Source organism: Eptatretus burgeri, chromosome 10, assembly GCF_056783735.1.
Source record: "Eptatretus burgeri isolate ZD-2024b chromosome 10, Ebu_testis_v1, whole genome shotgun sequence".
NCBI classification, from domain to species: Eukaryota; Metazoa; Chordata; class Myxini; order Myxiniformes; family Myxinidae; genus Eptatretus; species Eptatretus burgeri.
In genome coordinates this window covers 105,214,281-105,241,856 of record NC_140970.1, presented here as the reverse complement: position 1 = coordinate 105,241,856, position 27,576 = coordinate 105,214,281, and the positions used below count along the sequence as shown (strand labels likewise).

Genomic DNA, 27,576 nt, shown 5'->3' with positions numbered 1-27,576 from the left:
CACTGTAATGATATATCCCATGTGGTGAGGATGGGGGGCGGGATTACATCACACTGTAACGATATATCCCATGTGGTGAGGCTGGGGGGGTATTACATCAGACTGTAATGCTATCTCCCATGGGGTGAGGATGGGGGGGCGGGGGTACTACATCACACTGCAATGATATATCCCATGTGGTGAGGATGGGGAGGGGGTATTAATTACACTGTAATGATATATCCCATGTGGTGAGGATGGGGGAGGGGTATTACTTACACTGTAATGATATATCCCATGTGGTGAGGATTGGGGGGGGGTATTACATCACACTGTAATGATATATCCCATGTGGTGAGGATGGGGGGTATTACATCACACTGTAATGATATATCCCATGTGGTGAGGATGGGGGGTATTACATCACACTGTAATGATATATCCCATGTGGTGAGGATGGGGGCGGGGGTATTACATCACACTGTAATGATATATCCCATGTGGTGAGGATGGGGGAGGGGTATTAATTACACTGTAATGATATATCCCATGTGGTGAGGATGGGGGAGGGGGTATTAATTGCACTGTAATGATATATCCCATGTGGTGAGGATGGGGGGAGGGTATTACATCACACTGTAATGATATATCCCATGTGGTGAGGATGGGTGGGGGGGTAATTACATCACACTGTAATGATATATCCCACGTGGTGAGGATGGGGGGGGGTATTACATCACACTGTAATGATATATCCCATGTGGTGAGGATGGGGGGGTATTACATCACACTGTAATGATATATCCCATGTGATGAGGATTGGGGGGGGGGGGTATTACATCACACTGTAATGATATATCCCATGTGGTGAGGATGGGGGGGTATTACATCACACTGTAATGATATATCCCATGTGGTGAGGATGGGGGGGGCGGGGGTATTACATCACACTGTAATGATATATCCCATGTGGTGAGGATGGGGGAGGGGGTATTAATTACACTGTAATGATATATCCCATGTGGTGAGGATGGGGGGGGTATTACATCACACTGTAATGATATGTCCCATGTGGTGAGGATGGGGGCGGGGGTATTACATCACACTGTAATGATATATCCCATGTGGTGAGGATGGGGGAGGGGGGTATTACATTACACTGTAATGATATATCCCATGTGGTGAGGATGGGGGGGGGTATTACATCACACTGTAATGATATATCCCAGGTGGAGGGGAGGGGGGGGGGGGGTATTAATTGCACTGTAATGATATATCCCATGTGGTGAGGATGGGGGTGTTATTTCCCATGGGGTGAGGATGGGGGTGTTATTTCCCATGGGGTGAGGATGGGGTGTTATTTCCCATGGGGTGAGGATGGGGTGTTATTTCCCACGGGGTGAGGATGGGGGGTTATTTCCCACGTGGTGAGGATGGGGGGGTTATTTCCCACGTGGTGAGGATAGGGGTGTTATTTCCCATGGGGTGAGGATGGGGGTGTTATTTCCCACAGGGTGAGGATGGGGGTGTTATTTCCCACATGGTGAGGATTGGGGGGGGGGTTATTTCCCACGTGGTGAGGATGGGGGTGTTTCGGGGAGGTAACAAACAAATCGGTGTTTGAAGACATGAGAGCGCCGTCCATGGTTTGTCCACATTGGTATCGCTGATGATAAAACAGAAACCGTGAAACATCAAACACGTCATGGGTGGAGAAAACGAACATCTGAGGAAATGTATCACGTGATGTGTGGTTTGGGGAAGAAGAAGAAGAAGAAGAAGTAGAAGAAGAGGGACAACTCCTCCACTCCAGACCGATGGTGTTGAGGCTGAAAGTGAGCGTCTCGACCAGTAAAAACAGTGTCCGGAATGTTTGGAGAAATCTGATAAATTCACCAGAAGGCCGAAACGACTTGAGGAACTCGATAAAGTTACAATTTTCAAAAATCTATTTCGGAAAAATTACACAAAACTGACTCATCCATGTCAGTGACGTCAACACCCCCGATCGTCACCACGACAAAGGCAAAGCGTCTTGTTGATTACGTGACGTCATCCGTTTTTACGGCCTCGCGTGGGCCGGAACGTGCTTACGTCAGGCGGAAGTCGCTGCGGCGGCCTGGTCAAGGTTAGCCGGCGATATCGGAACAACATTGAATATTGACCGAGTCTGTTCATCGGAAATATTATTTAATTACAGGTTTGGCGTCCGTGTTGCCGTGGAGACGGAGTGTTCTGTGATGTGGAGTTAATTATAATAGAACACGCTCCTCGTGACGTCCATGGTGAGGTAACCGCTCATTGCCGACAGGGACGTTCACGTGCCTGACAGGTCGTGGTGTTATTTATTTGATACCCCATGTTAGTCCGGCAGGTCAGTGAAATATTTTGGGGGAATTGTGCCTTTGATGATACAAGCATGAACTTTGGCACACTGTTAAATCATGCCTTAAGGAAGATATTTAGCTATAGGGCCATCGCACAATTGTCCTGTGGCCAAAATGGCGGCCATTTTCCAAAATGACCACCACCGGTTGTTATTTTACCAGTTTCTCAGGTTCTAGACCAGCTAGGATATTGATTCTGGTGGCTAATCGTACATTTTCAAGGATGAGGAATGCAGTGGTACTATTTATAACATGCTAGCAACTACCAAGCTACATATATCTAGCATTGAGGGAATTAAATAAGAGTAAAACCATCAGATATTAGCGGAGTTCTGCACATTTTCCGGAATTTCAGAATCAGCCCATGAGTTGTGTGCTGGCCTCATAATTATGTTTATGTGTATTCATGTTTTTTTTTTTGCTGCATATTCACACAGAACATCATGATAATAATCTGCATGTATATCTGTATGCTTTCAGTTGACCTGGACTGTGACTGTGGTGGCAGCCAACATATTTTCCTGGAGATTTCAGCTTATGGTAGAGCGGTGGTGGTGTAACTAGTACATACTGTTCTCATATTATAACTAGTAGATACTGTTCTAAAGTAGCATAGTGCCTAGGGACAATGGCCAAACTATACAAGGCGGTGGACCCTGATGAGCCGAGCTCATCAGGTAAACAGTGCCTGACCACAGACTGGAACAAATGTGTTCTGTGTCAGGAAGACACAGATGAGATGCTGACATGTCCATATAATTCATCACGTGGCACAGATGGGGCAGGATACAGGACCATAGCTGAGCATCTTGTGGCATTCGACAAGATCAGTTGCCTGCCAAGAACACTAAAACTGTCACAACTGGATGAGGGTCAGGGCATCGAGGCAGCAGTCCGGGTTCACAAAGCCAAAAGGCATGACTCCTGCAGACTGCAGTATAACAAAACAAAACTTCAGAGAACTGAAAAGAGGAGAACACACCACGATGATGACCCAGAAACCCACAAGTTCACCCGTCAGAGCATTGAAACTCATTCAACAGAGACATGCTTCTTCTGTGGCAAATCTGCAGCAAGAGATGCTTTGCGTAATGCATCAACATTCGAACTTGACGTTCGTGTGAGGCAGTGTGCCCTCAAACTCCAGGACAAACACCTCCTATCCAAACTCAGTGTTGGAGATCTCATTGCCCAAGAGGCTAAGTACCATGCTCAGTGTCTTGCCTCTCTGTACAATAAAGCGAGGGACACAAAGGCACAAGAATCTAATGTAGACACTGTTAACCAGGGAATTGCATTCGCTGGACTTGTCGCCAAAATTGAGGAAGTGCGCATGGACAATATGGTTGCACCGGTGTTCAAGCTAACAGACTTGGTGAATATGTACAGTACCAGGCTGGAACAACTGGGGACACACGTGACGGGGCGTGTACACTCCACTAAACTCAAGAACAGAATACTGGGTTACTTCCCAGACATGGACGCTCACAAGCAAGGTCGTGTTGTGGTTCTCGTGTGCAATGAGGATGTTGGTGCTGCATTAGGGAAAGCATGTGAGCACAATTCTAACAATGATGCAGTTCATCTAGCCAGAGCTGCTAACATAGTGAGGAGAGACATGTTCAAGATGAAGCAACAATTCAGTGGTTCATTTGATGCCCAGTGCGAGGTGGAGTCAGTGCCAGTATCACTCTTGGCACTACTTTCCATGGTGTTATATGGGCCAAACGTCACAACCCAGTCCAGCTCTGCATTTATCCCTCAACCAGCCCTCACCCTCTCACAGCTACTCATGTACAACAGTTTGGCATGCCAGAGGGAGATTGCCACCACAAGTAGGCCGACTACGAGGCACAGCCAAGACCGTGGGACACCATTACCCATCTACCTGGGCATCATGATCCACACGAAGACCCACAAACGAGCCCTTGTGGATACCCTATTTGACCTGGGACTGTGCATTTCATATGATAGGGTGCTGGACATCTCCACAGAACTTGAAAATAATATCTGCCATCACTATGAGGTCGAAAAAGCTGTCTGTCCTCCTCAACTCAAGGGTGGCCTGTTTACAACTGCCGCAGTGGACAATATTGACCACAATCCCAGTTCTACTACTGCACATGACTCATTCCTTGGAACTGGGATCTCACTCTTCCAACATCCAGACAATGCTTTCACTGGGGTTCAGCAGAATGTTGCTACCAATCTGGACAACACTCAGAGAGGTTCCAAGAAAAGGGCAGCTCAACTTCCAGGCACGTACACCAATGTGTCCCCTGTTGCTCTGATCAGACAGGATCCTCCTGCACCAAAGGTTGAGGGACCCAATGAATCACTGTCAGCTGATGCCTCAAGCCATGCGGAAAGAGTACAGGTATATGTTACATTTTACCATCGTATATATTATTAGTTACATTTATAATGTTCTGTATAATATTATGTACATTTAAAATGTGCTGTATAATATTGTACACAATAATCTAAAGCGCAGAACATAAAATACTAGTTCAGTTACTATAATGATGGAATTGTCACAAACTAAAATTTAAAAACGAATTTTAATGCCATCAGTTCATGACTGTAAATACTGTTTTTAAAAGATGACTCTTTAATTGTCTTTTGAACATATCTCTACTGTCAATTTGGCAAATGTCGTTTGGCAACTTATTCCAATGCCTCGGACCATCTAGTCACCTCGTTTAGTTCTCCATCTTGGTATTACTAGTTTATTGTTTACAGCAGATCACAGTCTCTAGTATAGTATAGCAATGATTGTGCCAGTTATCAGTTTTAAAACACAATGACTACTATCACGCTAATGAAACTACAACCAACCTAATACAGCATCACTTGTTTGTTTCACAGGTGGCTCGAGCAGATGAAGACCGTGCTGGCCACTGACACCCTACAAGGGGATGAAACCATCTCGTGGGCTGCACACCACGCTAGCCTTCAACCACCAAATGCAATACCAGAGAGCAGAGTCACGCTTACTTCTCTACTTTCTCTCTTCTATGACCAGGCCAAATCTGTCGCCATGATTCGCCATTCCATGGATGTGGTGAAGCAGGCAGTGGAGATTCTAAATCCTGGTCAGGTACCCATCATCACTGTGGATCAACCACTGTACACAGTGGCAAAACAAATTCAGTGGAGCTGGCCAGCGACGCATGGCGAAGATCACTTTATTGTGATGTTTGGTGGTCTTCATATCGAAATAGCGGCACTCAAGACACTTGGTGTACTGGATACCAAAGACCTTGCAGATGTAGCAGTCATCGACACTGTGAACAAGATTGAGAAACTTGGACAGGATCAGTATGACACCTATGTCAGCGAGCACCTGGTCAACCAGACGACACCATCAAAGATCCCATCAAGAGGAACAACCTCCCTCTATTCAGCCGACCTCCAGTCCGAGATAAGTCCAGGTCCCAACAACAGCTCTCATCCCTGAAGAATGACTGTTACCTGTTCTCTCGGCTGTGCATTGTATCACAGACACGTGATGGAGATCTGGAGAATTTCTTTGCGCATGAAAACCAGGCATGCCCACCAGCATTGTCGCAAATGGGTAAGCTGAGAACTGGTACAACGTCAGACTTGGTGGGCTGTTTGGAGGACCTGGTTCCTTCCCACGAGAATGCATCCAACCCCACAGTACAGGACATCATCCTTGATGGGGCTGCTCTCGTGAACATGCTACAACCCGGTGCTGCTAAGACATTTTTGGATTACGCGCAGCAAGTGTTCTCACCATACATCCTGTCTCAGCTGCAGCATGTCAGAAGAGTGGATATCGTGTGGGATGAATACCTCTCTGAAAGTCTGAAGGCCGACACACGAAGCAAGAGAGGGAAGGGAGTTCACAGGCGCGTTGATCCATCCAATGACATTCCTGGAAAATGGCCTTAGTTTCTGCGCATCGATGACAACAAGGCTGAGCTGTTCTCCTTCCTGGCAACTAGTGTGACAGCCCTTGACACTGACAAACAAATAATCAGCACTCATCATGCTGAAGTCATCTGTGCTCAGCCCCGAGATATATCCGGTCTTGCACCATGCACTCATGAGAAGGCTGATACCCGCCTCCTACTGCATGTAAAAGATGCTGTGAATGAAGGGTATACCAATGTGTCAATACACACAGTTGACACAGATGTGCTAGTACTGGCAGTGACAGCAGCCCAATGCCTCAACATCACTGAACTGTGGGTTGCCTTTGGAGCTGGGAAGAGTTTTCGGTATTTAGCAGCTCATGCGATGGCGAGGGCACTAGGTCCGGATCGATGCACAGCCTTACCAATGTTCCATGCCTTCACTGGATGTGACACGGTGTCATCTTTTTGTGGCAAGGATAAGAAGACGGCGTGGGATATATGGATGACCTTTGATGACGTCACTAGAGCCTTCTGTGCCTTGGCTGCCACCCCAGACACCATACACAACTGGATGGAGTCTCTGGAGCGATTCGTGGTATTGCTCTTTGACCGCACTAGCAGCCTGGAATTAGTCAATCAGGCACGCAATCAGCTGTTCACCCAGAAAGGCAGAGACATTGAAGGACTCCCTCCAATACAAGCAGCACTGATTCAGCAGACAAAGAGGGCTTCCTACCAAGCTGGTCACTGCTGGGGACAGATGATGGTTGCAGTCCTGGAACTGCAATCCCCAGGTGACTGGGGGGTGGAAGAAGGAGGACACAGGTGGATGGGAAGTTCACTGGACCACACTGCCAGAAGTGACCCAGGCCTGTCGAGAACTTGTACGCTGTTTATGCAAAAAGGGGTGCAGAGGACAGTGCAAATGTGTCAAGGCAGCACTTCAGTGCACTGCCCTTTGCCACTGTAGTGGACTGTGTTCTTGAACCGAACATTACAATTCATTGAAAACCTGTAATATTACCATGGAAGGCCTTACCTGGTTAATAATAGGACTATCGTAGACTTGCCCTCATCACTAACATGTCAAACAACAAAGGGACATGCACAATTGATTTGCAAGATATAGCATAATCTCATGAACTGTGTGCTCATATAAATAAACTACCAAATATTATAAAGGAAACATTGCGAAGACTGCATTGTACTCTCATGAATATGCCTCAGTTTCAAAACATGTACGTGTATAACTCCACCAATATTAAATATATATATATATATATATATATATATATATATATATATTGTTACGAATTATCGGCCGCTTGACTCGAATGGCGGCCACCTCGCCCGCCGGAACGGACAATTCAGTCGTGACCCTCCTGGGACTACCGCCAGAAACCAGTCACGGGTGGGGGTTTAACCCCACCACCACCCAGTCTGCAGTCTACCCACGTGAAATAGGGTGAATCGCTGAATGTCGATATACCTAAGTACCCGCGCGGGTAATCTGCCGAGGGATAGGACCACGCCACAGGCCGACTCCGGACACGAACCGCTTAAGCGGTTTGTTCCGTATTACAGGGATAACCGAGTGGAGTTATCGTCGGCCTTGACGGTTCCGACTAATTACCGGGTGTTTTAAAACCCAATATTAATCCCTTACGTGATGCAAGATGGAGATTCAACAAAGGAAAGGACGCAGCGAAACGGGGAACAATTGGACAAGCACACTTTTATTCACACTCAGACAAGCACGTATATTACTGTCATACAATCATGCAGTAATACAAAAGAAACAAAAGCAAGAATGACGCAGAGTTAATACCGAATAAGACTTACACAGTTCTACTTTACAAGACTGGCGCCACACACACACATTTACACAAAACCCAAAAGAAAAGAAAGGACTTCCCTTGGTGCGGCCGTCGAGTCCTCCTCCCACAACCTCAACTCCGAGCTCCGTCTTCTTCGCCGTCCTCCAATGCCGACTCGACCCGACTCGACGACGACACAGCTCGACTTGAAAGAGCTCCTCGGGCTCTGCGAGTTCCACGAGCTCCACACCGATGCAGAGACATTCGACCACGACGACACGGCTCGGCGACGACCCAACAACGACTTCAGACGGGGGCGAGTTCCATGCGTCAGAGTGAGAGCGAGACCTCAAGCCACCCCACTGGGACAAGGGAACAACCAACCAACAACGACGCTTCACGCCCACCCTTTTGGTGGGGCCGGCTCCGCCCTTCGCTCCGCCCCGCGGCCTGCCCCGTTCTTGGCTGTTCCTTCCTTTGAGATGCTTCCAGAAAGCTCTCGAAGGGGGGCGTGCCCCCACTCCGACCGCCTCACGCCATGCATCCACCAATCAGGAGTGAGCTGCCGCACTCCTCCCCTCACACCAAGCGTGGTGGGGGGGGGGATTCAGGCGGAAGCATCATGCGGGGAAATTAGGCGGGAAAACCCCACTCGTGTTGTTGGTTTTTGTTCTTGCACGTGCCTGCACGTTGCTCGTTGAATGGCGAGTGGCGAAGATGTGGTAGCGTAGTTGTGGAAGGTGGCGTCGTGTAGTGAATGGCGTCCTTGTTGAGATGTTGCTGGTGGCGATGTTCGTTGTTGTATTTGCACCAAATTAACTACAGCAAAAGAAAAACGGCTAACTGAAGCGTCGCAGCCTGAATGGATCACATATATTCCCTCTATACGACGGGTTTGGGCTAACTACACATGAACTTACCGATATATCTCACCTGAGGACCCTTTATGGTGTAATGCAAATTTCCACAACCGTAACTATATATATATATATGAAGCAGTAGAGTTTGTTTGTATGTCCCCCTCTAGCGCCCACAGTTTGCAAGCTAGACCCGACAAACCATGTATTTTCTAAACCAGCATGATGCGGGAAAGGTTATAGGACAGGTCAGTGGCAGATCCAGGGGGCTCAGGGGGCTCGAGCTCACCATGTGTAGCGCCCACAGACTGCCGAAGTAAATTATAAATCCAACTTCACCCCCAGTGGTGAGAAAGAGAGGCGTGCCAGCAACCTGGACTGTGTTCATAACAAAGGAAACAAAAGTGAAAGTGACAGCGTCACGACACGAAAGCAATAGCGTGTTGTCTGTGACGAATACAAGTAATTTTTGTGTTGTCTGCGACGATTTTGTGTTGTCTGTGCCGAATATACAATGTGTCCAACGTGTCTGGAAAGTACTATACAACGTGTCCAACGTGTCTGGAAAGTAAGTGGTTTGAATATACAATATGGCACGCCCGATTCCACCCACAATTTCCTCTCGAGCTGCTGCAAATCCGACTCCAGAACAGATACTTCATGACCCATGCATGCAAACTGACAGTATTCACCAGCAGTTACTGACTAAAATTTCCGTCGTAAAACATCAACTGACCACAGCTGCATCTCACAAGGACACAAATGATGCAGTTGCCACACTCCAAAACCTGGAGACATTTATTACGCTTGAGATGAACACTTTGAGAGATAAGCTGTACTTCATTGGTCGTGGATTTACAAATCAGCACATTCGAAGGATAACTGCCCAAGAGCACACCATTGCATATTTACATCAACTTTTCCCGAAGTGTTTCCACCAGTGGCCATTCAGTCCACAGTCATGTAATTGATGCTGCTGTAAATCATATCTAGAATTTTCACATTTTCCATGGGTGTTTTCACCATGACATGTGACCATAGTCCACAGTCGTGTAATTGGTGCTAATGTAAATCATATCTTTGAACGATACACAATACAGTTTATTTGGTAAAAAAAAAAATGACAGCTTTCTTCTACCCAATTCCCTTTAGATGCCGAAAGACCGCCCTACTCGAAGAAACACGGCGGCTGTTGGTTGCAATTGCTCCCTGGATACCCCCTGGATCCATTCGTTCGTTAGTAAGCAAATATGCCCCATAAAGAACGATTAGGACGTAATTCTGCTGCAGCCGATGCCAAGAAGAGGGCCCGAATGACAGAGACAGAAGATTTGAAAACACTGCGTCTTCTCCAAAATGAAAAACGCAATGAATCTGCCCGAGCAGCCGAGTTTCCGGAAAGCAAAGCTCGTCATCTTGAAGATCAGCATGCACGCACTGTATTGACCCGAGCAACCGAGTCTGCTGAAGCGAACGCTAGCCGTCTTGAAGATCAGCGTATTCGAAACACTCGACAAAGAGAGCGCAATGCTGCCAATAGGCCAGCACTGACTTGTGACCCAAATGATCTCCATGTTAAAGCAAACATTGGGCCAATGGACAAGCTCTGCTGCCACTGTGGTGCAAAAAAATTCAAGGCAGAAAGGCCTGGCATTTGCTGCTCAGGAGGCAAGGTTATCCTGCAGCTATTCCCTCCACTCCCTCAAATCCTTCAAGAGCTCTTTTCAGTAGAGAGCCCCATGAGCAAGACCTTCCTGTCCAATATCCGCGAGTACAATGGCTGCTTCTCAATGACCAACTTCGGCCACAAGGATGCCTCTGTGCAGGGATGGAACCCAAGATTCAAGGCCAGGTGTTTCACTGCATCGGCAGCCCCCTTCTGCAAGGTGTGCACCTCTTCCAATAATACCTGGTAGATGCCTACTCTAAGATTGAGACTGAGAGACTTCAGTTCTTGTGCCGTGAACAAAAGGCTCTCAGAGCAGACAGCTACATCAGCCTAAGAGACTCTATCCTGGCTATTGATGGCGACCCTCGGCAAGTCAGCCAAAGAGTAGTGCTTCCGGCCACCTACACTGGCGGTCCATGCTACATGCGTGAGAGACAGAGTGACGCCATGGCATATGTCCGAAGGATGTGCCGGGGATCACCATGACATGTAACCCGCAGTGGCCAGAAATCGTGGACAACCTCCTGCCAGGTCAACATGCACAGGACAGACCAGACATGGTGGCACGGGTGGTCCTCCAAAAGCACAATAAGCTGATGGAACTGATTGTGAAGGAGGCTGCCTTTGGCAAGGTGCATGCTTGGCTGTACAGCATCGAGTACCAGAAGCGAGGCCTACCACACGCCCACATCCTCACCTGGCAAGACCCACAGTACAAAATCAGGCCGGAAGAGATTGACTAGGTCTTTGCGGCTGAGATTCCCGACAAGGACAAACCCACAGCTTCACAAATTGGTGCTGTCCCACATGATCCACGGCCACCTGCGGAGCAATCAACATGAACTCGCCCTGTATAGTGGACCGGCAGTGCACCAAACATTTTCCCAAGAAATTCCTTCAGTGCACAGAACAAGGCATAGACAGCTATCCCAAGTACCGACGCTGCAAGCCGGAAGATCGCGGACACACAGGCAACATGAAGATGCTACAGCGAAGCAAATGCATCAATCAAGAGGTTACCAACCAGTGGGTCGTCCCAGACAACCCACTCCTACTGCGGGAATTTAATTGCCACATCAACAGGGAACTCTGCAACAGCATAAACTCCATCAAGTATGTACTCAAGTATGTCACAAAGGGAACAGACCAGGCAGTTTTTGAGCTCCAGCGAACACACGACAATGAGCAACAGACCGACCAGCCGAGAGTGGTGGACGAGATCATCCTGTTCCAAAATGTGAGGTACGTGGGCAGTTGTGAGGCAGCCTGGCGCATTCTGGAGCACCCAACGCATGACCACTTTTCACTAGTGGTTGGCTTGGCCGTGCACCTCCAGAACGGACAAAGAGTAATATTCACCAAAGTCAACGCAATTAACATAGCTCAAGGGCCACCCCCAGCCACCACCCTTACTGCCTTCATTGAACGATGCAACAATGATATATTCGCCAAAACTCTCAAATACGCTGATGTCCCTGAGTACTACATCTGGAACCGAAGCACAAAGAAGTGGATATGGCGCAAGAGGGGTGTCCTATTAGACGGAAACGACCCACGAAATGAGATTTGGCGGGCTCCAGCAATCGGCCGCATCTACACCGTCAGTCCGAGGGCAGGAGAATGCTACTTCCTGCGAATGCTCCTCAATGAAGTGACCGGTCCAACATCCTTTGAGAATCTGAGGACAGTCAACAACCATGTCTGCTGCGATACATTCCGAGAGGCCTGCCATATGAGAGGACTTCTAGAGGATGACCAGCACCTGCGCCTGGCCATGGAGGAGGCCACAGTCACCCATTCTCCAGCCAACATGCGAAGTCTCTTGGCAATCATCCTCACAGCCTGTGTCCCCAGCAACCCAATTGACATATGGACACAGTTCCGCGATCACCTCTTAGAGGATTTCCTCTACCAACACAGGCACCGCGTGAACAATGCAGACACAGACTACAATGACGACATTTACAACCAAGCCCTCTGCTGTCTCGAAGACAAGGTTGCGCTGATGGGTGGCCAATAGGGTGGTTCACAATATAATGGTACAAGTAAAAGTTTTCCAAATTTTGCCAGATCGCATTTTGCCTTGTTCCTATTGACATTTTGAACATCTGTACCAAAAATTGAGCCAATAGGACACCAGTAAAGGGTGGCACACTTTTTCACAATTTTTATTGCTCAACCTGAGCTCTATGGATAGTTGCGGAACTTACTGAGTAATTGCTAACATCATGTCCCAAGCTCTTGGCTGTCACTATGAAGGATGCAGCAGCCTGACGATTGGGTAGACCCTCTCTGTCCCATGTTGTTGTCAATGAAGCAACAAGTACTTCAGATGAGCCTCGCTTCTTTAATCCTGCATGTGAGATATGGCTGGGCTTGACAGGCGTTGCCCTGTAAGCGAACTCTTCGTCTGAACCATCTTCAGAGGCTGTTGATGAATCTTGTCCAACTTCTTCCCTCAATCGAGATAGCGTGTGAGTATCTCGGATACACTTCTGTTTTGCCATTGTTTCTGCACTGTGTTCAGCTCTTGCGTTTCTCTCAGCTTCTCTTGTCCTCTTTCTCTTATCCTTCCCTTGCTGAACCTTGTCTACACATCCAAAAGAACCTTGTCTACACATCCACATCCATGACATCCGGTCTTCTCTTTGGTGCCTTAGAAATTCTTTGTCTTCTTCGGGGATCTTCAGGTCGAATATGTTTGCTGCAGCAATATCGAAGAGGTCCTGAAGATACCCGAGCCAAGTTTCACGACGTAAAAGAGCTCCATCCGTCTCTCTGTTTTTCTCTTTTATTAGTTTCTTGTACTCCGCATACAGCTTCTTGATCTTTTTTCGAAGATTGGCATCCGTCATTGTCGGTAAACTGGCTCTCTCCCATATCTTCTTTACTTCATCCATTGTTGCTGTTGTGGCCTTTGATAATGCCTTCCCCTCTTCAATATGACAGAGGAGGTGGAGTATCACTTGCTCCTTTGAGGGAAGGCGAGCTCCTAAAATGGAAGGTAGAGGGGGCTTCTCGAGCAAGTTACATTTCTTTCTTGATGCCATTATTCCTGAAAATAGAAAAAAATATCAACATTGTGAAAAAGTGTGCCACCCCTAAATGTGCAGCAATTGATTCCATTTTTGGTACAGATGCTTACAATGCCAATTGGAACAAGACAAAAAGCGATCTGGCAAAATTTTGTGAAAATAAATTTTGTGAAACACCCTAGTGGCCAACCTCTGCAAGTCTACGGCCTCCCTGCACCACAGCATGACACGAACGAGAGGCTTTCCCGAGAATACCAGAGGGAAGTGAGCTATGACCTAGAAGATATGGCGGCGCAGGCAGAAAACCTCTAAACCAATCTTACAGACGATCAGCACACGGTTTACAACACGTTCCTCGAGATTATGCAACAGACCGATAACCCTAATAACAGCCACCAAGGCAACATCATGTTCTTGGATGCCCCATGTGGCATGGGCAAAACGTATCTGATCAATCTCATCCTTGCTAAGATCAGGTCCCAAGGCGAGATTGTGCTGGAAACAGCCTCAAGCGGAATAGCCGCCACTCTCCTCCAAGGTGGCCGAACAATACACAGCACCTTTAATGTGCCGCTCGATACGCACAGGATGGACCAGCCAATGTGAAAAATCACCCGCAGCTCAGCCATGTCTAAAGTCCTGCAGGACACATCAGCCATTATCGTAGACGAAGCGCCCATGACCCACAAATCAGTATACGAGGCGATTGACCGCACTCTTCAAGATATCAACAGACCAATGGGTGGCATCCCCACTCTCCTTTGTGGCGACTTCAGGCAAATCCTGCCGGTAGTGAAAAATGGGACAAGGGAAAACATTGTCAACGTCACCCTCAAGAAATCCTTACTATGGACCAATGTCAAAATCATGAAGCTCACCACCAACATGAGGGCTCACCTTAGTAACGACACTGCAGCTGCTTTGCACACCTGCTTCTGGACATTAAAGAAGGTTGACTCCCTCTCGCTGCTGAGCCTGACACCGTCAACATACCACCTACACTTGGAAAGTGTGTTGTCAGACTGGAAGAACTCAAGGCGGAGGTCCACCAAAACTTGGCAGCCAACTACAACAAGCCGGAGTGGTTTGCAGAACGGGCCATCGTCTCTCCACTTAACACCAATGTCAACCACCTCAACACTTGGCTCATGAATGAGTTCCCCAGAGAAGACAAACAGTACAAGTCGGTGGACAGTGCCATGAGTAATGAGGAAGCCGTTACCTACCTGTGGAGTTCCTTAACTCCCTCGAGCTGACAGGCATGCCACCACACCTACTTAAACTGAAGGTCGGCTCCCCATCATGGTACTAAGGTCCCTGGAGCCACCGAAAACCACCAATGGCACCCGGTGCACAGTCACAAGACTGCACAAGAACGTGATCGAGGCAACCATCTCCTGCGGCCCTGACAAAGGTCAAGTTGTCCTCATCCCAAGGATACCACTGATGCCTTCTCATGCGGAACTGCCATTCCAGTTCCACAGGCTACAGTTCCCCATTAAGCCTTGCTTTGCCATGACGGTGAACAAGTCACAGGGCCAGACTTTCAAGGCCATAGGAGTTTACCTCTCCGCAAGCTGCTTCTCCCATGGAATGTTTTGTGTGGCAACATCTCGCACTGGCAACTCTGCAAACCTCAGCATCATGGCTCCCAACAATCAGACTAGAAATGTAGTGTATCAAGTGGCACTGCAGTAATCACATGAGAAGTTGAGACTGTTTTAAAATGCAGGATAACATCAACGGTCAGTATACTCCAATTACCCATTCAACTTGAAATGAACAGTTTCTCATTGCTTATTAACCCCCTAAGTGCACAATTGCACCATCGCTCTTTATCGAAAATTTATGTCGGCCTCGCACTTGAGGGGTTTAAGTGGTTAACCCCGCAGCGCAGCGCGGGTACCCCAGCGAGTGCGTTTATAATTTTACTCTTATTTCTTTCCCTGAAAGCTAGATATATGTAGTTAGGTACTTGTTGGAGTAGTTATAGCATGTTGTAAATAGTACCACTGCATTCCTCATCCTTGAAAATGTATGATTAGCCACCAGAATCAATATCCAAGGTAGTCTAGAACCTGAGCTACTGGTAAAATAACAACCAGTGGTGGCCATTTTGGCCACAGGACAAACCTGCGATGGCCCTATAGCTAAATATCTTCCTTAGGGCATGATCTAACAGTGTGCCAAAGCTCATGCTTGTATCATCAAAGGCACAATCCATTCCCATATCTGCCGGACTATGTGGGTGTTGGACCCGCTGGTGGTGTTTGTGTGCTGTATTCGGTTTATTTGTTTCTTTTTTTGTTTGTTTGTTTGTTATGCATCTCGAAAGCGCTGGATAGAATGAGTTGAAAACTCCCGCTTGTGTTTGTGCTCGGACTGTGCCGGGGGCGGTTTTGGATGGGAAGAAGAGTTCGGGGTTACGGCAACACCTCCAATGTCCATGTAGCTGTGTACCATGTCGCACCACCCGGTGAAAGCTTGTGCTTCAAGTCATGAACCATTAAAGGGAGGCGAGTAAGCCGGCCGTCCATAAGGAAGAGTTATTTGCTCTGATATTGAACATGCTGAAGTTTTTCCCGTCGAATGACCAAAGGGGTGTGTGTGTGTGTGTGTGTGTGTGTGTGTGTGTGTGTGTGTGTGTGTGTGTGTGTGTGTGTGTGTGTGTGTGTGTGTGTGTGTGTGTGTGCGCGCGCGTGCAGGTGCGCACCTCTGGATTATTAACGATTCATTAGCGCCTGAAGTCTAAAAAGCATTAAAATTGTTTTTTTGTTTAAAAAAAAAAAAAAAAAGCGGTTCATCTATTATGTATGCAAAAAGTTAATTTCTTTCCACACCTCCACTCTTGTATTCCCTTCTTCTCTTCACTCCTTTCTGATCTCAATTTCTTCTCTTTTCTTCACTCCCACACTCGCATGCAGCGGGGGGGGGGGTGAGGAAGGGAGTGGGGATGGGTGGGTGAAAGAGGAGGTGTGAGGGGAGGGTAAGTGCAAGTTCAGGCAGTATGGGAGGATGGTCTGTCCAGACATAACCACCATCTAGAGAGAGAGAGAGAGAAAAAAAGAGGTGGGTTGGGACAGATGGAGAGAGGGGTGATGGAGGGAGAGTGGAGAGAGATGGGAAAGGGGGGGGGGGAGAGGAGTTGGGGGAGAGGGATTCCAGCAGACATGACGTCCAGTTTAATGGCACCCACATTGGTGATTCGCCCTGATTGTGAAACACCGGGCGAGCCCAGGCTCGACAACGAGCGTGTGTATCTCTCGGTTATCTTGCCGTGATGTTAACGAAATGTTTCTTGTTTTTTTTCCTACTTACCTATGTTGAAGTGACGGCTCGAATAATGATAGAATATCGGACAAAAAGGGGAAATTGCACATTTTCAGCGAGCCAGCAATCGCCCGATACACTGCAGAACAACACGTTGCCAATGGAGATGAGTGGCCCCTGAACATTGTTCAAGTCGACCGATATACAGTATTCTGTGACGGTGTGAATATTTTAGAGTGCTCGCCAAGTGGCTTAAGCACTCCAATGAAATGGTTGATAAGGAACGGCTCGATTGACACGGAATTGGCAATCTCCGAAGCGTCATATTAAACAGTTCCCGGAGACACCTGAAATATCAAATCTGTCCCAAAATGAACACTTTTTTTTTCTTTTTATTCTTTCAACATTCAGAACTGCTGCTAAGCTCAATTCTGGAGCTTAAATTTTGTAATTCAGCTTTGTTTAAGCGATTCTCGAGGTTATGACATGTGGAAATTAAATAAAGCCACGGACACTGGCGTTTCCGAGCTTTTATAAGCATTGCAATGTATCTAGTGGTTCGTATGTGTGATGAGCAGGCATTCGATAATATGAATGAAGAAAGTGGGGGGGGGGGAGACTATTGTTGAGAAATTATTGCAGCCTGTTCCAAGTCGAGGCATTGTTGAGCAAGCCGAAGACATGGCGGCTTCAGTCCCAAGCGAAGTGAGGGATCGTATTACGATCCCATAGAGAGTGAGGCGGCCGAGGATCGCCTGATGAAGGATATAATTAAATAATGCTGTTGATTATCTTCAAAAGAGGTGTTTTAATTAACCTAAACACCCAATTTTCATTCTTGCTCTTCCTTGGAGTTCCCTTGGTATGCATGCAAAGTTTCAGGCTGCTCTCGGTTTCATGGTTTTGGAGTTATGGAGGACGCGCACACGTGCTCGCGCACACGCACACACACACACACACACACACACACACACACACACACACACACACACACACACACACACACACACACATCAGTTCGTTTCTGTGCCACAAGTGCCACCCATTCTACAGGTCATACCTTCGTTCCTCTCCCCCAGCATGATGAGCACCACCCACTAAGTAGGCCACGCCTTTCCCTCTCGAGGCCGAGAAACCAACGCCATTTTTCTCGCTCTGAGGCTTCACAGGCCTCGTGTACATTTGAAGACTGAACAACGCGTCTCCTGTCATTAAACAAAGGCACATTTTAATTACAACTCATTCCGAGGAAACGAGGTAATTCATGGTTTTATTGTAGCGATAAAGGCAGTGGTCTATTATACACTGCCTAAAGAAGGTATGCTCCCATAATGCAGAGGAAAGAAAACAGTGGTCTTCAATCAAAAGACCAGGGGGGGGGGGGGAGAGTGGTATCTCAATGTGGGTAAATTTCATGTGTAGCCTGTGGGTCTCACAGATAGCTCAGATGGCAGAGCACTGGTACGGTTTCACCAGCGGACCTGCGTTTGTGTTGTGGTGCCGGGTTCGGTGGAGAGGATGACTGCCAGATGGAGCAGTTGGGCCGTCTCCCACTGAACACCGGAATTGAAGGTCGTCACTCCGGATAACTCCGAAGTTGACGGGTCGCTTAATGGATCGTGGATGTCATTATTTCGACCGCGTGGTTAGGGTCTTTTTGTCTGATTCCAATTTACCTAAGTAGCCGCGCTGTCTAGCTACCGGGGAAACAACACCCTCGCCTGGCTTTGTCCGAACCAAGCGTAACCGTAACCGAGGATCCGGCGTAACCGAGTGGGAATTACCAAAGCCGTGTCGGCCCAAATGACAATTTAAGGCCCAATCGGCCTCCCGACTTCCCAAGCCCGAACCACACTGGGTCAATGGAAGAAGCACAGACAACGAAATGGAACATTTAACAGTTATTTATTTACAATGTAAGAGGGAGGGAAACACAGAGCAGACTTAACCACAAATATAGATGTAGGCAAATGTACAATGGAAACACTTAAACGATTTCTACTTATCAGAGTGGCCACAGACAGACACACACACCCAAAAAGAAATGGACCTCGTGGATCTTTATTCGGCCCTTCAGCTCGGGATGGAAGGCGAGCTGAGGGTCAGGGTCTGGCCGGGTACCTGGCCCCGCCTCGTGCAGTTTTATATGCGAGTCAGAGTCCGTGGACGGGAACGGCGATCTCCAGCTCGAGCGCTCCAACACAACCCACCACGGTGAGACTCGAACCCACGACCCAGAATCCAACAAGCGATCCTGGCTGCCACGAATGACGATCGACGACGCGAGCACCACGAAACACCTCCGCCATGACCACCACCACCACGAGCACCAGCAGGACCACCGACCACCAAGGAACCCCGAAAAAGACCATGACCAGACACACGCCGACCGCTGAGACAGCTCGCCACCTTTCTTATCCCTTCCCCGGGCGGGTGGAGGGATCCACTCTGAGGTAACTCGCCTCCGGATTGGTCGGAGGGCATCAGGCGATCGGTGTCCTCTCTTCATTGGACGAGGAGAACATTCCATCTGGCTGGGGCGGAGTCGGCCCTGGGGTGATCTCACCCCCGCCTATGTCCGTGGCCTCGAACACGTGCGTAATGCTGCCGTGGTGTGAAGTGAATTGATGTAGAAAACTAACTAGAAAGAAACTCGCAGCGCACACATGAAATTAACCCATTGGAGTATTAGACATAGGGGAGGCATTCTAACTATCCACATCCACTTAACAAAATAACTGAACTATGGGACTGCTGTCTAGACTCTCTGTGTGCAAAAGGCTTCCAAATTCGTGACATTTGATAACTGGTTTGGGCAAGTAATTTCCTGACATATAAATATAATCTGTGTGTGCCTGTTCATTCATAATTCTTTAATGAAAAAAAAAAAAGCTTTTGGTTTTCGCACAAAATCTCAGGGCTGGAAAAGTGTGCAAGTACAGGATTTATACGCATTCGATGCGATGAAATGCCTGCGTACGTAATTTATTAGTTGGGAGGTTAAAAACTGGACAAGGAACATTTTCATCACGATGAAAGTAGTCATGATTAATATTTCAAGTATTTAATGTGACAAACTGTCCTTTTGTTGGCGTTTTGTTTTACTCTTTCCCACGTCAAGATGTCCAGGTGTGTGTTAAGTTTCCAAGCGGCTGGCTAGCGCTTACCAAGCCAGTCGTTCCTTAACGGTTATGAATGAAGTTCTTGCTTGGGTGATTAAGCTCCTTGGGGAGCGCTTGACAAGATACTTGGTAACTGAAGACACCTCGTATTCATTACCTGGCGACGAGGACAAACTTCCGCACCTTGACTTATTTGGGCCATATCGATGAATTCGTCCCTTGGGGCACATTTTAACATGACTCGTGGAATGTTGGAGGTGACAAATTTATTTGTTTTTACCCAGACTTGGTTAAAAATGCTTCATTCACGGACATTGACACAAAATGCACCAGAATACCGAGATAGCCGTTTATTGACGGGTAATGATGAGGAGGTTCCAAGTAATACAACTTCCAAACGCGGTGATTGTGGTGACATCACGTTAAATATGTAATCATCTACGTAAGAATGCCTTTTCGCTTTTATGAGCAGGAGTAGTAGATTGGGGGGTGGGACAGAGAGTTGTACTTCAGAGGGGTTGGTGGAGAGAGAGCAAAGATGGGACATAGTTGGGAGGGGGGAGATTGAAACTTTGAGGGGGGATGAGGAGTTGTTGGAGGGCAGACTGGGGAGGGTTGTTGAAGATTTGGAGTGGGGATGTCATTGAAGCATTTGATTTAAGAGGTGGGGGGGGGTTGAAACTTGGGGTTTGGGAGTGAGGGTTGATGACTTGGGGTTTCTGAGTGGGGGGGGGGGACGGTGGGACTTGAAGGCTTGAAGTAACCTTTTACATCTCGCTGATGTTCCGCAAATACCCGCTATCTAATATATAGAGATTGTTCCTTATGCTTTCGGACCCTGCAGAAACCAGTGCAACCAAACTTTCCATGGCTGCCTCCTTTCATCCAGAGGAAGGTCGAGGGCTATGTTTGGATAAAAAAAATGGAAAAATAAAGAATTAGTAAAATAGATAATTGAATTTCAGGCCTTGATTGGGTTTTGTGCTTATACACTGCCTACTTCTACCCTCATGATGCACTCATAACAAACCCTCCACACTTACCTCTCAGTCAATGCTCAAAACCACTTCCAGGATTTGCATCTCATGCCTCTGGCCATCCACACTCACCTGCACTGCACTCTTCTCCATTCTCTTCTGTCCTGTCTTGTATCTTGATGTCTTCTCACTTCTCTTCCTTTTGCACATTTCTTTATTTTACCTTGTGCTATTCCCGACCATAACTTTTCTCAAAGTATTTTCTTTCCTGTGTGATGTCTCAGGATGGGGCTCACAGAATCGACTCCTGCACAGCCTTCACCAACTCCAAATGAGTCGGCAGAACCGCCACCGGGCTGCCCCATGCACCATAAGGCGCCGCAAGGTAAATGGAAAGCAGCACGTACCTCTATGGCAGTGGTCACCATATGGATAGACATTGGCTGTTACCAAGATGATAATGCAGCGGTTATTAAGAACTACACTACACTAAACCTGTGAGCATTGCAAAACAAAGGGTTTTGGCGGGATGACGAAGTCGCAAAGTTAAAATGCCTCTTCAGGCCTGGTTCGATGCAATGATGGGGGAAAGACGACATCTTCCTTCTCTGCTATTGAAGATAGTATTAACATTTGGTAACATTCTGACTGGTGGGTCTGGAGAGGAAGATTTTGAAGGAATTTACGAGATTTTTTTTCCCCAAGCATTTACTAAATCCACCATTTTGACACACTTTTGGTCAAGTGATCGGCACAACCTCCGCAATTTAATATCAGGACCCTGTCCTAATGTTGGAACAAAAAATTTTGTAGCATTCTGACTGGTGGGTCTGGAAAAGAAGATTTTGGAAGGAATTTGCGTGATTTCCGGTCACGTGATCTGCATGGCCTCCGAAGTTTAACATCAGGACCCTGTCCTAATGTTGTCACCCGAATTTGGTAGCATTCTGACGTCGGTTTGGAGAAGAAGATTTTTTTGACCTACTTAAACTCATGTGACCAGAAGGAGCTTTGCAATTCCTGTTACCAGTCTGGAGAGGAACGTTGCTGCCAAATTTCAGCCGGATTGGCCCAGCGGTTTGGCCAGAGAAGTCGAAATAGGAGTTGGACGGGCAGATGGATGGACGGACGGACATAAAAAAAACCTGATTTGTCGAAGTTGGTCACACCACTGTCACTTGTTCGTGGGAACTATAATAAATGGCTAACTAAGGCCTTGAGCGAGCAATGTGTTGAGCGATTACCTCCGTCACTGAAGGTGGATGGAGGTTATATTTTGACCCCTGTCTGTCTGTCTCTGCCTGCCTGTTACTTGTGAAAATCGAAGATCTTTCAAGTATATTGGTTGGTTGCATACGTTAGTCCGTCTGTCCATCTGTCCGTCTGTGTTTGTATGTCAATCGCCAACAGGTCACAATTTTAAACCGATCTTTATGAAACTTCACCACATGGTAGAGTTCATCATAAGCAAGAAGCCCATCATTTTTGAGGTGAAAAAGTCAACATAGGCCAAAGGTCAACAAATTTGTCACATTTCTGAAATCCTCAATTGTCATCCGATTGACGAGAAGTTTGAATAGGATTTGCATATCAAACCACTGAATTCAAGCACCAATTATTTTTGAGGTCATCATCGGCCAAAAGCTCAACGTGGGCCAAAGGTCAACTTCATAGGTGAGATTTCTAAAAGCCTCAATTTTCATCTGATTGACTTGATATTTGAAGAAGATTTATATTTCAGGTCACTGAATTCAGCCAATTATTTTTGAGGTCATCATCGGCCAAAAGGTCAACGTGGGCCAAAGGTCAACAACTTTGGAATTTCTAAAATTATCAATTTTCATCTGATTGACTTGAAATTTGAAGAGGGTTTGCGTATTTGGTCATTGAATTGAACCATCAATTATATTTAAAGGTCAAATTTGTTTTATTGATTTCACACGTATCGTGTTATGCATGACATCTTTCTTGTTTGTTTTTCTGAACAAAATACTAGTATCTCAAAAAGTTGTTGATGGATTCAGACGAAATTTGGTGGAGAGTTTGGGTACGTGACAAGGCCAAAATTATTCGATTTTGGTGAAGATCCAAATCCAGATCTGGATCTGAGAATATTTTAAGTAATTTTTCACCATTGAGAGATCCCATCGTGTGCTGTTTTTTGCTGTTGGTTGCATCATTGTTTAGGGGCGTGGCTATGCCGCTGATGCAGTGCCCCTATTAGCAGAATGCTGGTGCTCATTTCGCCGACCTCAGAAGGATGACAGGCTGAGTCAACCCCATGGTGTTAATTCAGTGGCCTATGGGGATCGAACTCAGGATCCTAGGATCCAAAACCACTGCCTTAACCGATAAGCCAACACCAGACAACCATTGAGAGATATCGGACCAAAAACGACATGTAGAAGGATATCTCAAAAAGTCGGAGACGGATTCGGATGAAACTTGGTGGACAGGTTGGGTATGTAACAAGGAAGAATTGATTCAATTTTCTTGAAGATCAGAATCCAGATCCGAGATTGTTTAAAGTGATTCTTCACCATTGAGTGATTTGGTTAAAATGATATATGGTACTATATCTCAAAACTTTATGGATGGATTCAGCCAAAATTTGGTTGATGAGTTGGTTAGGTGACCATAACAAGCCAATTAAATTTTAGTTAAGGTCCGAATCCAGATCCGGCCTATCGGTAGGATACAAAACGTAAACTAATCAGCTTGGCGGTGGTATGCGCTCTACCGAGTGCCCTTCTATTTCCTTTATTAATTTGTAAAGTGGTGGAATAGACAGCAAAGCTGGAAGATGAGTTCACAAGGCAATGGATAAAATTTCATGAAAGAACAGAACTTGTGGTACATGGTAACGTGGGCTACAGATTGAAGTGACGCGATAATGGTGTCAGGACCAGCCTAGTTTTGATGAGCTTGATTCATTGGTGTTGTTGTGAAAGGGTGTGTGGAGAACTGTGATGGAGTGAGTGAGCGATTGGCTCTTGTGGAAGGTGTGGTGGAAAAACTTATCCCAGACAAATTTTCCCATTCAGTTGAATTCATTTATTGTTCCACATGTGCACGGGATAAGAGATACGTAGGGCAACACCTTCTCTGCCAACCTCTCTCTCAATTCTGTCTTGCAAGTTCAGCTTTTTTTTTTATACAAAAGGGGGAATGGGGGTGTGGTGGAAAATAACTCTATTTCCACAATGGATGAGCATACAAAAGAGAATCTTTAATTTCGTATATACGGAAGAAGAACATTCAATGATTCAATGAAGCATTCAAATGAACTTCACTAACGAGTTACCCAACGCATTCCCTCTGATACTTGTTTGACAGTGAAAACATGGGAGGGTGAGACATTTGGCAGTTCAACGACTGGAAAGGTTGATAGGCGCAAGGCGAAAGTTTGCAGTGTTAACCTTGAAGAAAAGATGATAACAGGTTTGAGGAGGAAAGGCAAAGAGAGAGTGTGGAGGGATACATGAGGTCAGCACTTTGAACATGCATTCTCAAAACACCCAGCCTATTCCCATGCAGCGAGCAAGACATTTGCCATCAAAAGCCAGTAGAGTTATTTAATTTTCCTTAGACGGCAAGACGTTTGCTCCAGGAGTCTTCCGAAATTATTTACTTTCTGCTGGACAATGGGGCCCCTCTTCTCAGTCAAGGCGTCCTTCTCTTCAGCAGCTGGGCAGTTCCATTTAAACATTGAAGATACTCATCTTGGTTATATGTACTTCAGTGAGATAAAAGCACATAAGATTTAGTAAGATACAATTCTACTTCATTGGTATATTTGTTTATATCACAATGGAGGTCAAAAGACTGTCGGGGAGGGAGTACAAAAGTAAGACCTTATTTTATGCAGTGTTCAATTGAGAAAAACACCAACAACAAGTGAATATTATTGAGAATAAATGAATATAATTATTTTTTTATTCCACTGGGGGTATGGTCTTGACAAAGAACAGTATAAACCCGCCGACATTTAAATGGCCTGATATGATGTTTTTCAGGCGAGAGACGTTCCGATGTGCTGACAAAAGATGGGGTGCTCTGATGTGTGCAATAGTTTTGTAACCATAATATAAATCCGAGGACCAGAGCAAACTATGCATTCAACAAGATGAGGATAATCTCAACGTTCCAACGGTTTGCCTGGGAGGCAAGGTCAACTCGTGTTATCGTTTTAATTCGAATGTAACGATATATACTTATATAGTATATAATGTTAATTATATAATAATAAAAATGACCGTTTTTACAGCCATTTTTCCCTGCTGTGCAGGGGTTTGGCTTTTTCTTGAGGCAATGTTTTATGGCCGGATGCCCTTCCTGACACCAACCCTGGTCGCCTCTTACGACACACAGGGATATGGTACACCTATTCTAACCGGGGCATACACCGGGACCAGTACACTGGTACTCATTTCGCCGACCTCGGAAGGATGACAGGCTGAGTCAACCCCCTGGTGTTAATTCAGCAGCCAACGGGGCTTGAACTCAGGACCCTGGGATCCCAAGCCGCCACCCTAACCACTAAGCCAACACCAGGCTATATAATGTTAATTATGTCCCCTTGAAACATATCCATTTCCACGGGGCTCATGCATTTCAATCAGGCTAACATATGAACCATTAATGCAGATACATTTTGCAGTAAATGTAATATTCATGTTTTAAATGAACTTTAAATCAAGCATTGCCTATCCTCCAAGTTCCATCGATATACTTTGTTATATATGGGCTTAACATAGCCTTTATTTGTCAGGTTAATTCACGAATCAAGTTTAATTGGACTACAATTTTGTTCTCCTGAAAGATCATAGAGCGAGGTGTTAATGAAAGAAATTGACCACCACAAAGGTGACGATTTAAAAAATACAATAAAAATCAAGAAGGCGCTGTTGTCATGAAGGTGAAAGTCGGAAATGGAGAGGTGTTGGGACCGAATTGAAGCTGTTGATGGAATGGTTTGTGAAATTTTGGTTTTTCCTTGAGGTCTCAATTGGGCCCAGTCTTCGGATTGTATCCACAATTCGAGCAAATGCAGCATATTTGTTCAATCCCTTGTAAAACTGTACCAACTGTAATTGCTTTTTATTTATTTAAAAAAAATAAAATTTGGCTTCACATATTTATTTATTTTCTTCTCCAGGTGATCCCTCTTCCGCAGTGCCAGAACACCAGCTGGGTGCTTACAACTTTGTGTCTCAGTGTCCATCACAAGGAGCCACCACGCAATCGAATGTTGTGGACCCTCGGAATATGGTATGTTTATTTACTTATTTTCATCGTAGAGCCCGTGCTTACATGCATCGAACAGACTCGCATGAAGAATCGCAATGAAAGCAAAGGCCATTGTTGCATTTGTAAAGGTGTCGAATGTGTCTTGGCCTTTTGCACGCACCAAATAATATTGTGCATGAAGCTTCATTGGCGAGCCTTCGTTGAAAGTTTTAATTCGTACATTCTGCAACATCTCATATAAACTCTTAGAGACAGGAACCCTGTGCCGCACACTTGTTTTAACCACATCACCAGCATATTGTGCATTCAGTAAACGCAAGACTGGCGCTTGGTAGAGCGCATAGTCTCACATCACGCACTCTTTCTGAACAGAAATACCATCGTTAACTGACCATGCCGACTACTATTATGGCCCATATATCCATATCATTCATGCACCCCATCATGTCACATGCATTGCCATTATCTGTAGCTTTATTGATTATTGATTAATTATTAGGATATTTAACTACAACTTTTGTGCACTTTATGGATAAATTGCATCAATAAACGTGAATATGTGAAAAATTCAAACTATAATCCTCATGGTTCGTCGATCATATCCTGGCCACCAGACCACATGACCGATGACCTCAAAAATAAATTATTTACTGCCATTCGGGCCATAGATCAGAAAAATGAAGGTGTTCAGATTTCTATTTTTATTTTGAATAAGGATTTTGATTCAACCGATTATGGCTGCAATTCTACTTTATCGATGATGTCATCATTATCACCCGATATACCCCATGGGGAGTTGATGACTTTTGCCAAGTTTCAATTTTTTTGCATTGAGCAGTTTCAGAGAAGATGATGTGCAAATATTTTTCCTTTAATCCAATATGGCTGTCGTACCATGTTACTTATGATGTCAGAGTTATGGAGGGGAAAAAAAATTAAGCCGAAAATATATTTGATTGATACTACAGTATCAAACCAGAACACGGGGCGTCCTTTCTGTGAGATAGGAACCAATTTTATTAACCACGAGCTGTCTGCAACACCACCAAACATACAACAGGTTCACGACCCTCGACACACACACACACACACACACACACACACACACACACACACACACACACACACACACACACACACACTTCGAGAGCACACAGGCATTGCAATCGTCTCGCAACCCCTTCGGGGCGAGACCAGCTAGAAAGAGCAATCAAAGATTACAGACCCTCGCCAGGATTTACTTTGTGTTGTTTTATAGACTTACTCGCATTCTAATTGTGCAGTGAACCCTCAAATATCGTGGGTTTTGACCAACCGCAGGCAACTGAT

The 27,576-nt window shown here is 46.1% G+C and overlaps 2 protein-coding genes and 1 pseudogene across 2 annotated transcripts in view; all 3 read left to right on the top strand.

Annotated features, from left to right (window-relative positions):
- The first annotated feature begins 2,359 nt into the window (after positions 1-2,359).
- Positions 2,360-5,392, top strand: LOC147019363 (uncharacterized). Its single transcript, XM_085899809.1, has 2 exons — positions 2,360-4,743; positions 5,235-5,392. The coding sequence occupies exons 1-2, from the start codon at positions 2,995-2,997 to the stop codon at positions 5,268-5,270; spliced, it is 1,785 nt and encodes a 594-aa protein (XP_085755935.1). The 5' UTR covers positions 2,360-2,994; the 3' UTR covers positions 5,271-5,392.
- Positions 5,393-5,939: 547 nt separating this feature from the next.
- Positions 5,940-7,236, top strand: LOC147019362 (uncharacterized; annotated as a pseudogene).
- Positions 7,237-12,992: 5,756 nt separating this feature from the next.
- Positions 12,993-27,576, top strand: part of HCCS (holocytochrome c synthase) — a 38,759-nt gene continuing 24,175 nt past the window's right edge. The window contains exons 1-3 of the mRNA XM_085899811.1: positions 12,993-13,067; positions 21,282-21,382; positions 26,156-26,268. Of these exons, the coding sequence (XP_085755937.1) occupies positions 21,283-21,382; positions 26,156-26,268 (213 nt within the window). The 5' untranslated portion in view covers positions 12,993-13,067; position 21,282. The remainder of the gene's footprint in view (positions 13,068-21,281; positions 21,383-26,155; positions 26,269-27,576) is intronic.

What these genes read in the sequence shown, in the direction of transcription:
- LOC147019363 (XM_085899809.1), top strand. Translation starts at nt 2,995, where the DNA reads ATGGCCAAACTATACAAGGCGGTGGACCCTGATGAGCCGAGCTCATCA. An exon ending in GCCATGCGGAAAGAGTACAG is followed by an intron (nt 4,744 to 5,234) that starts GTATATGTTACA and finishes TTTGTTTCACAG; the next exon opens with GTGGCTCGAGCAGATGAAGA.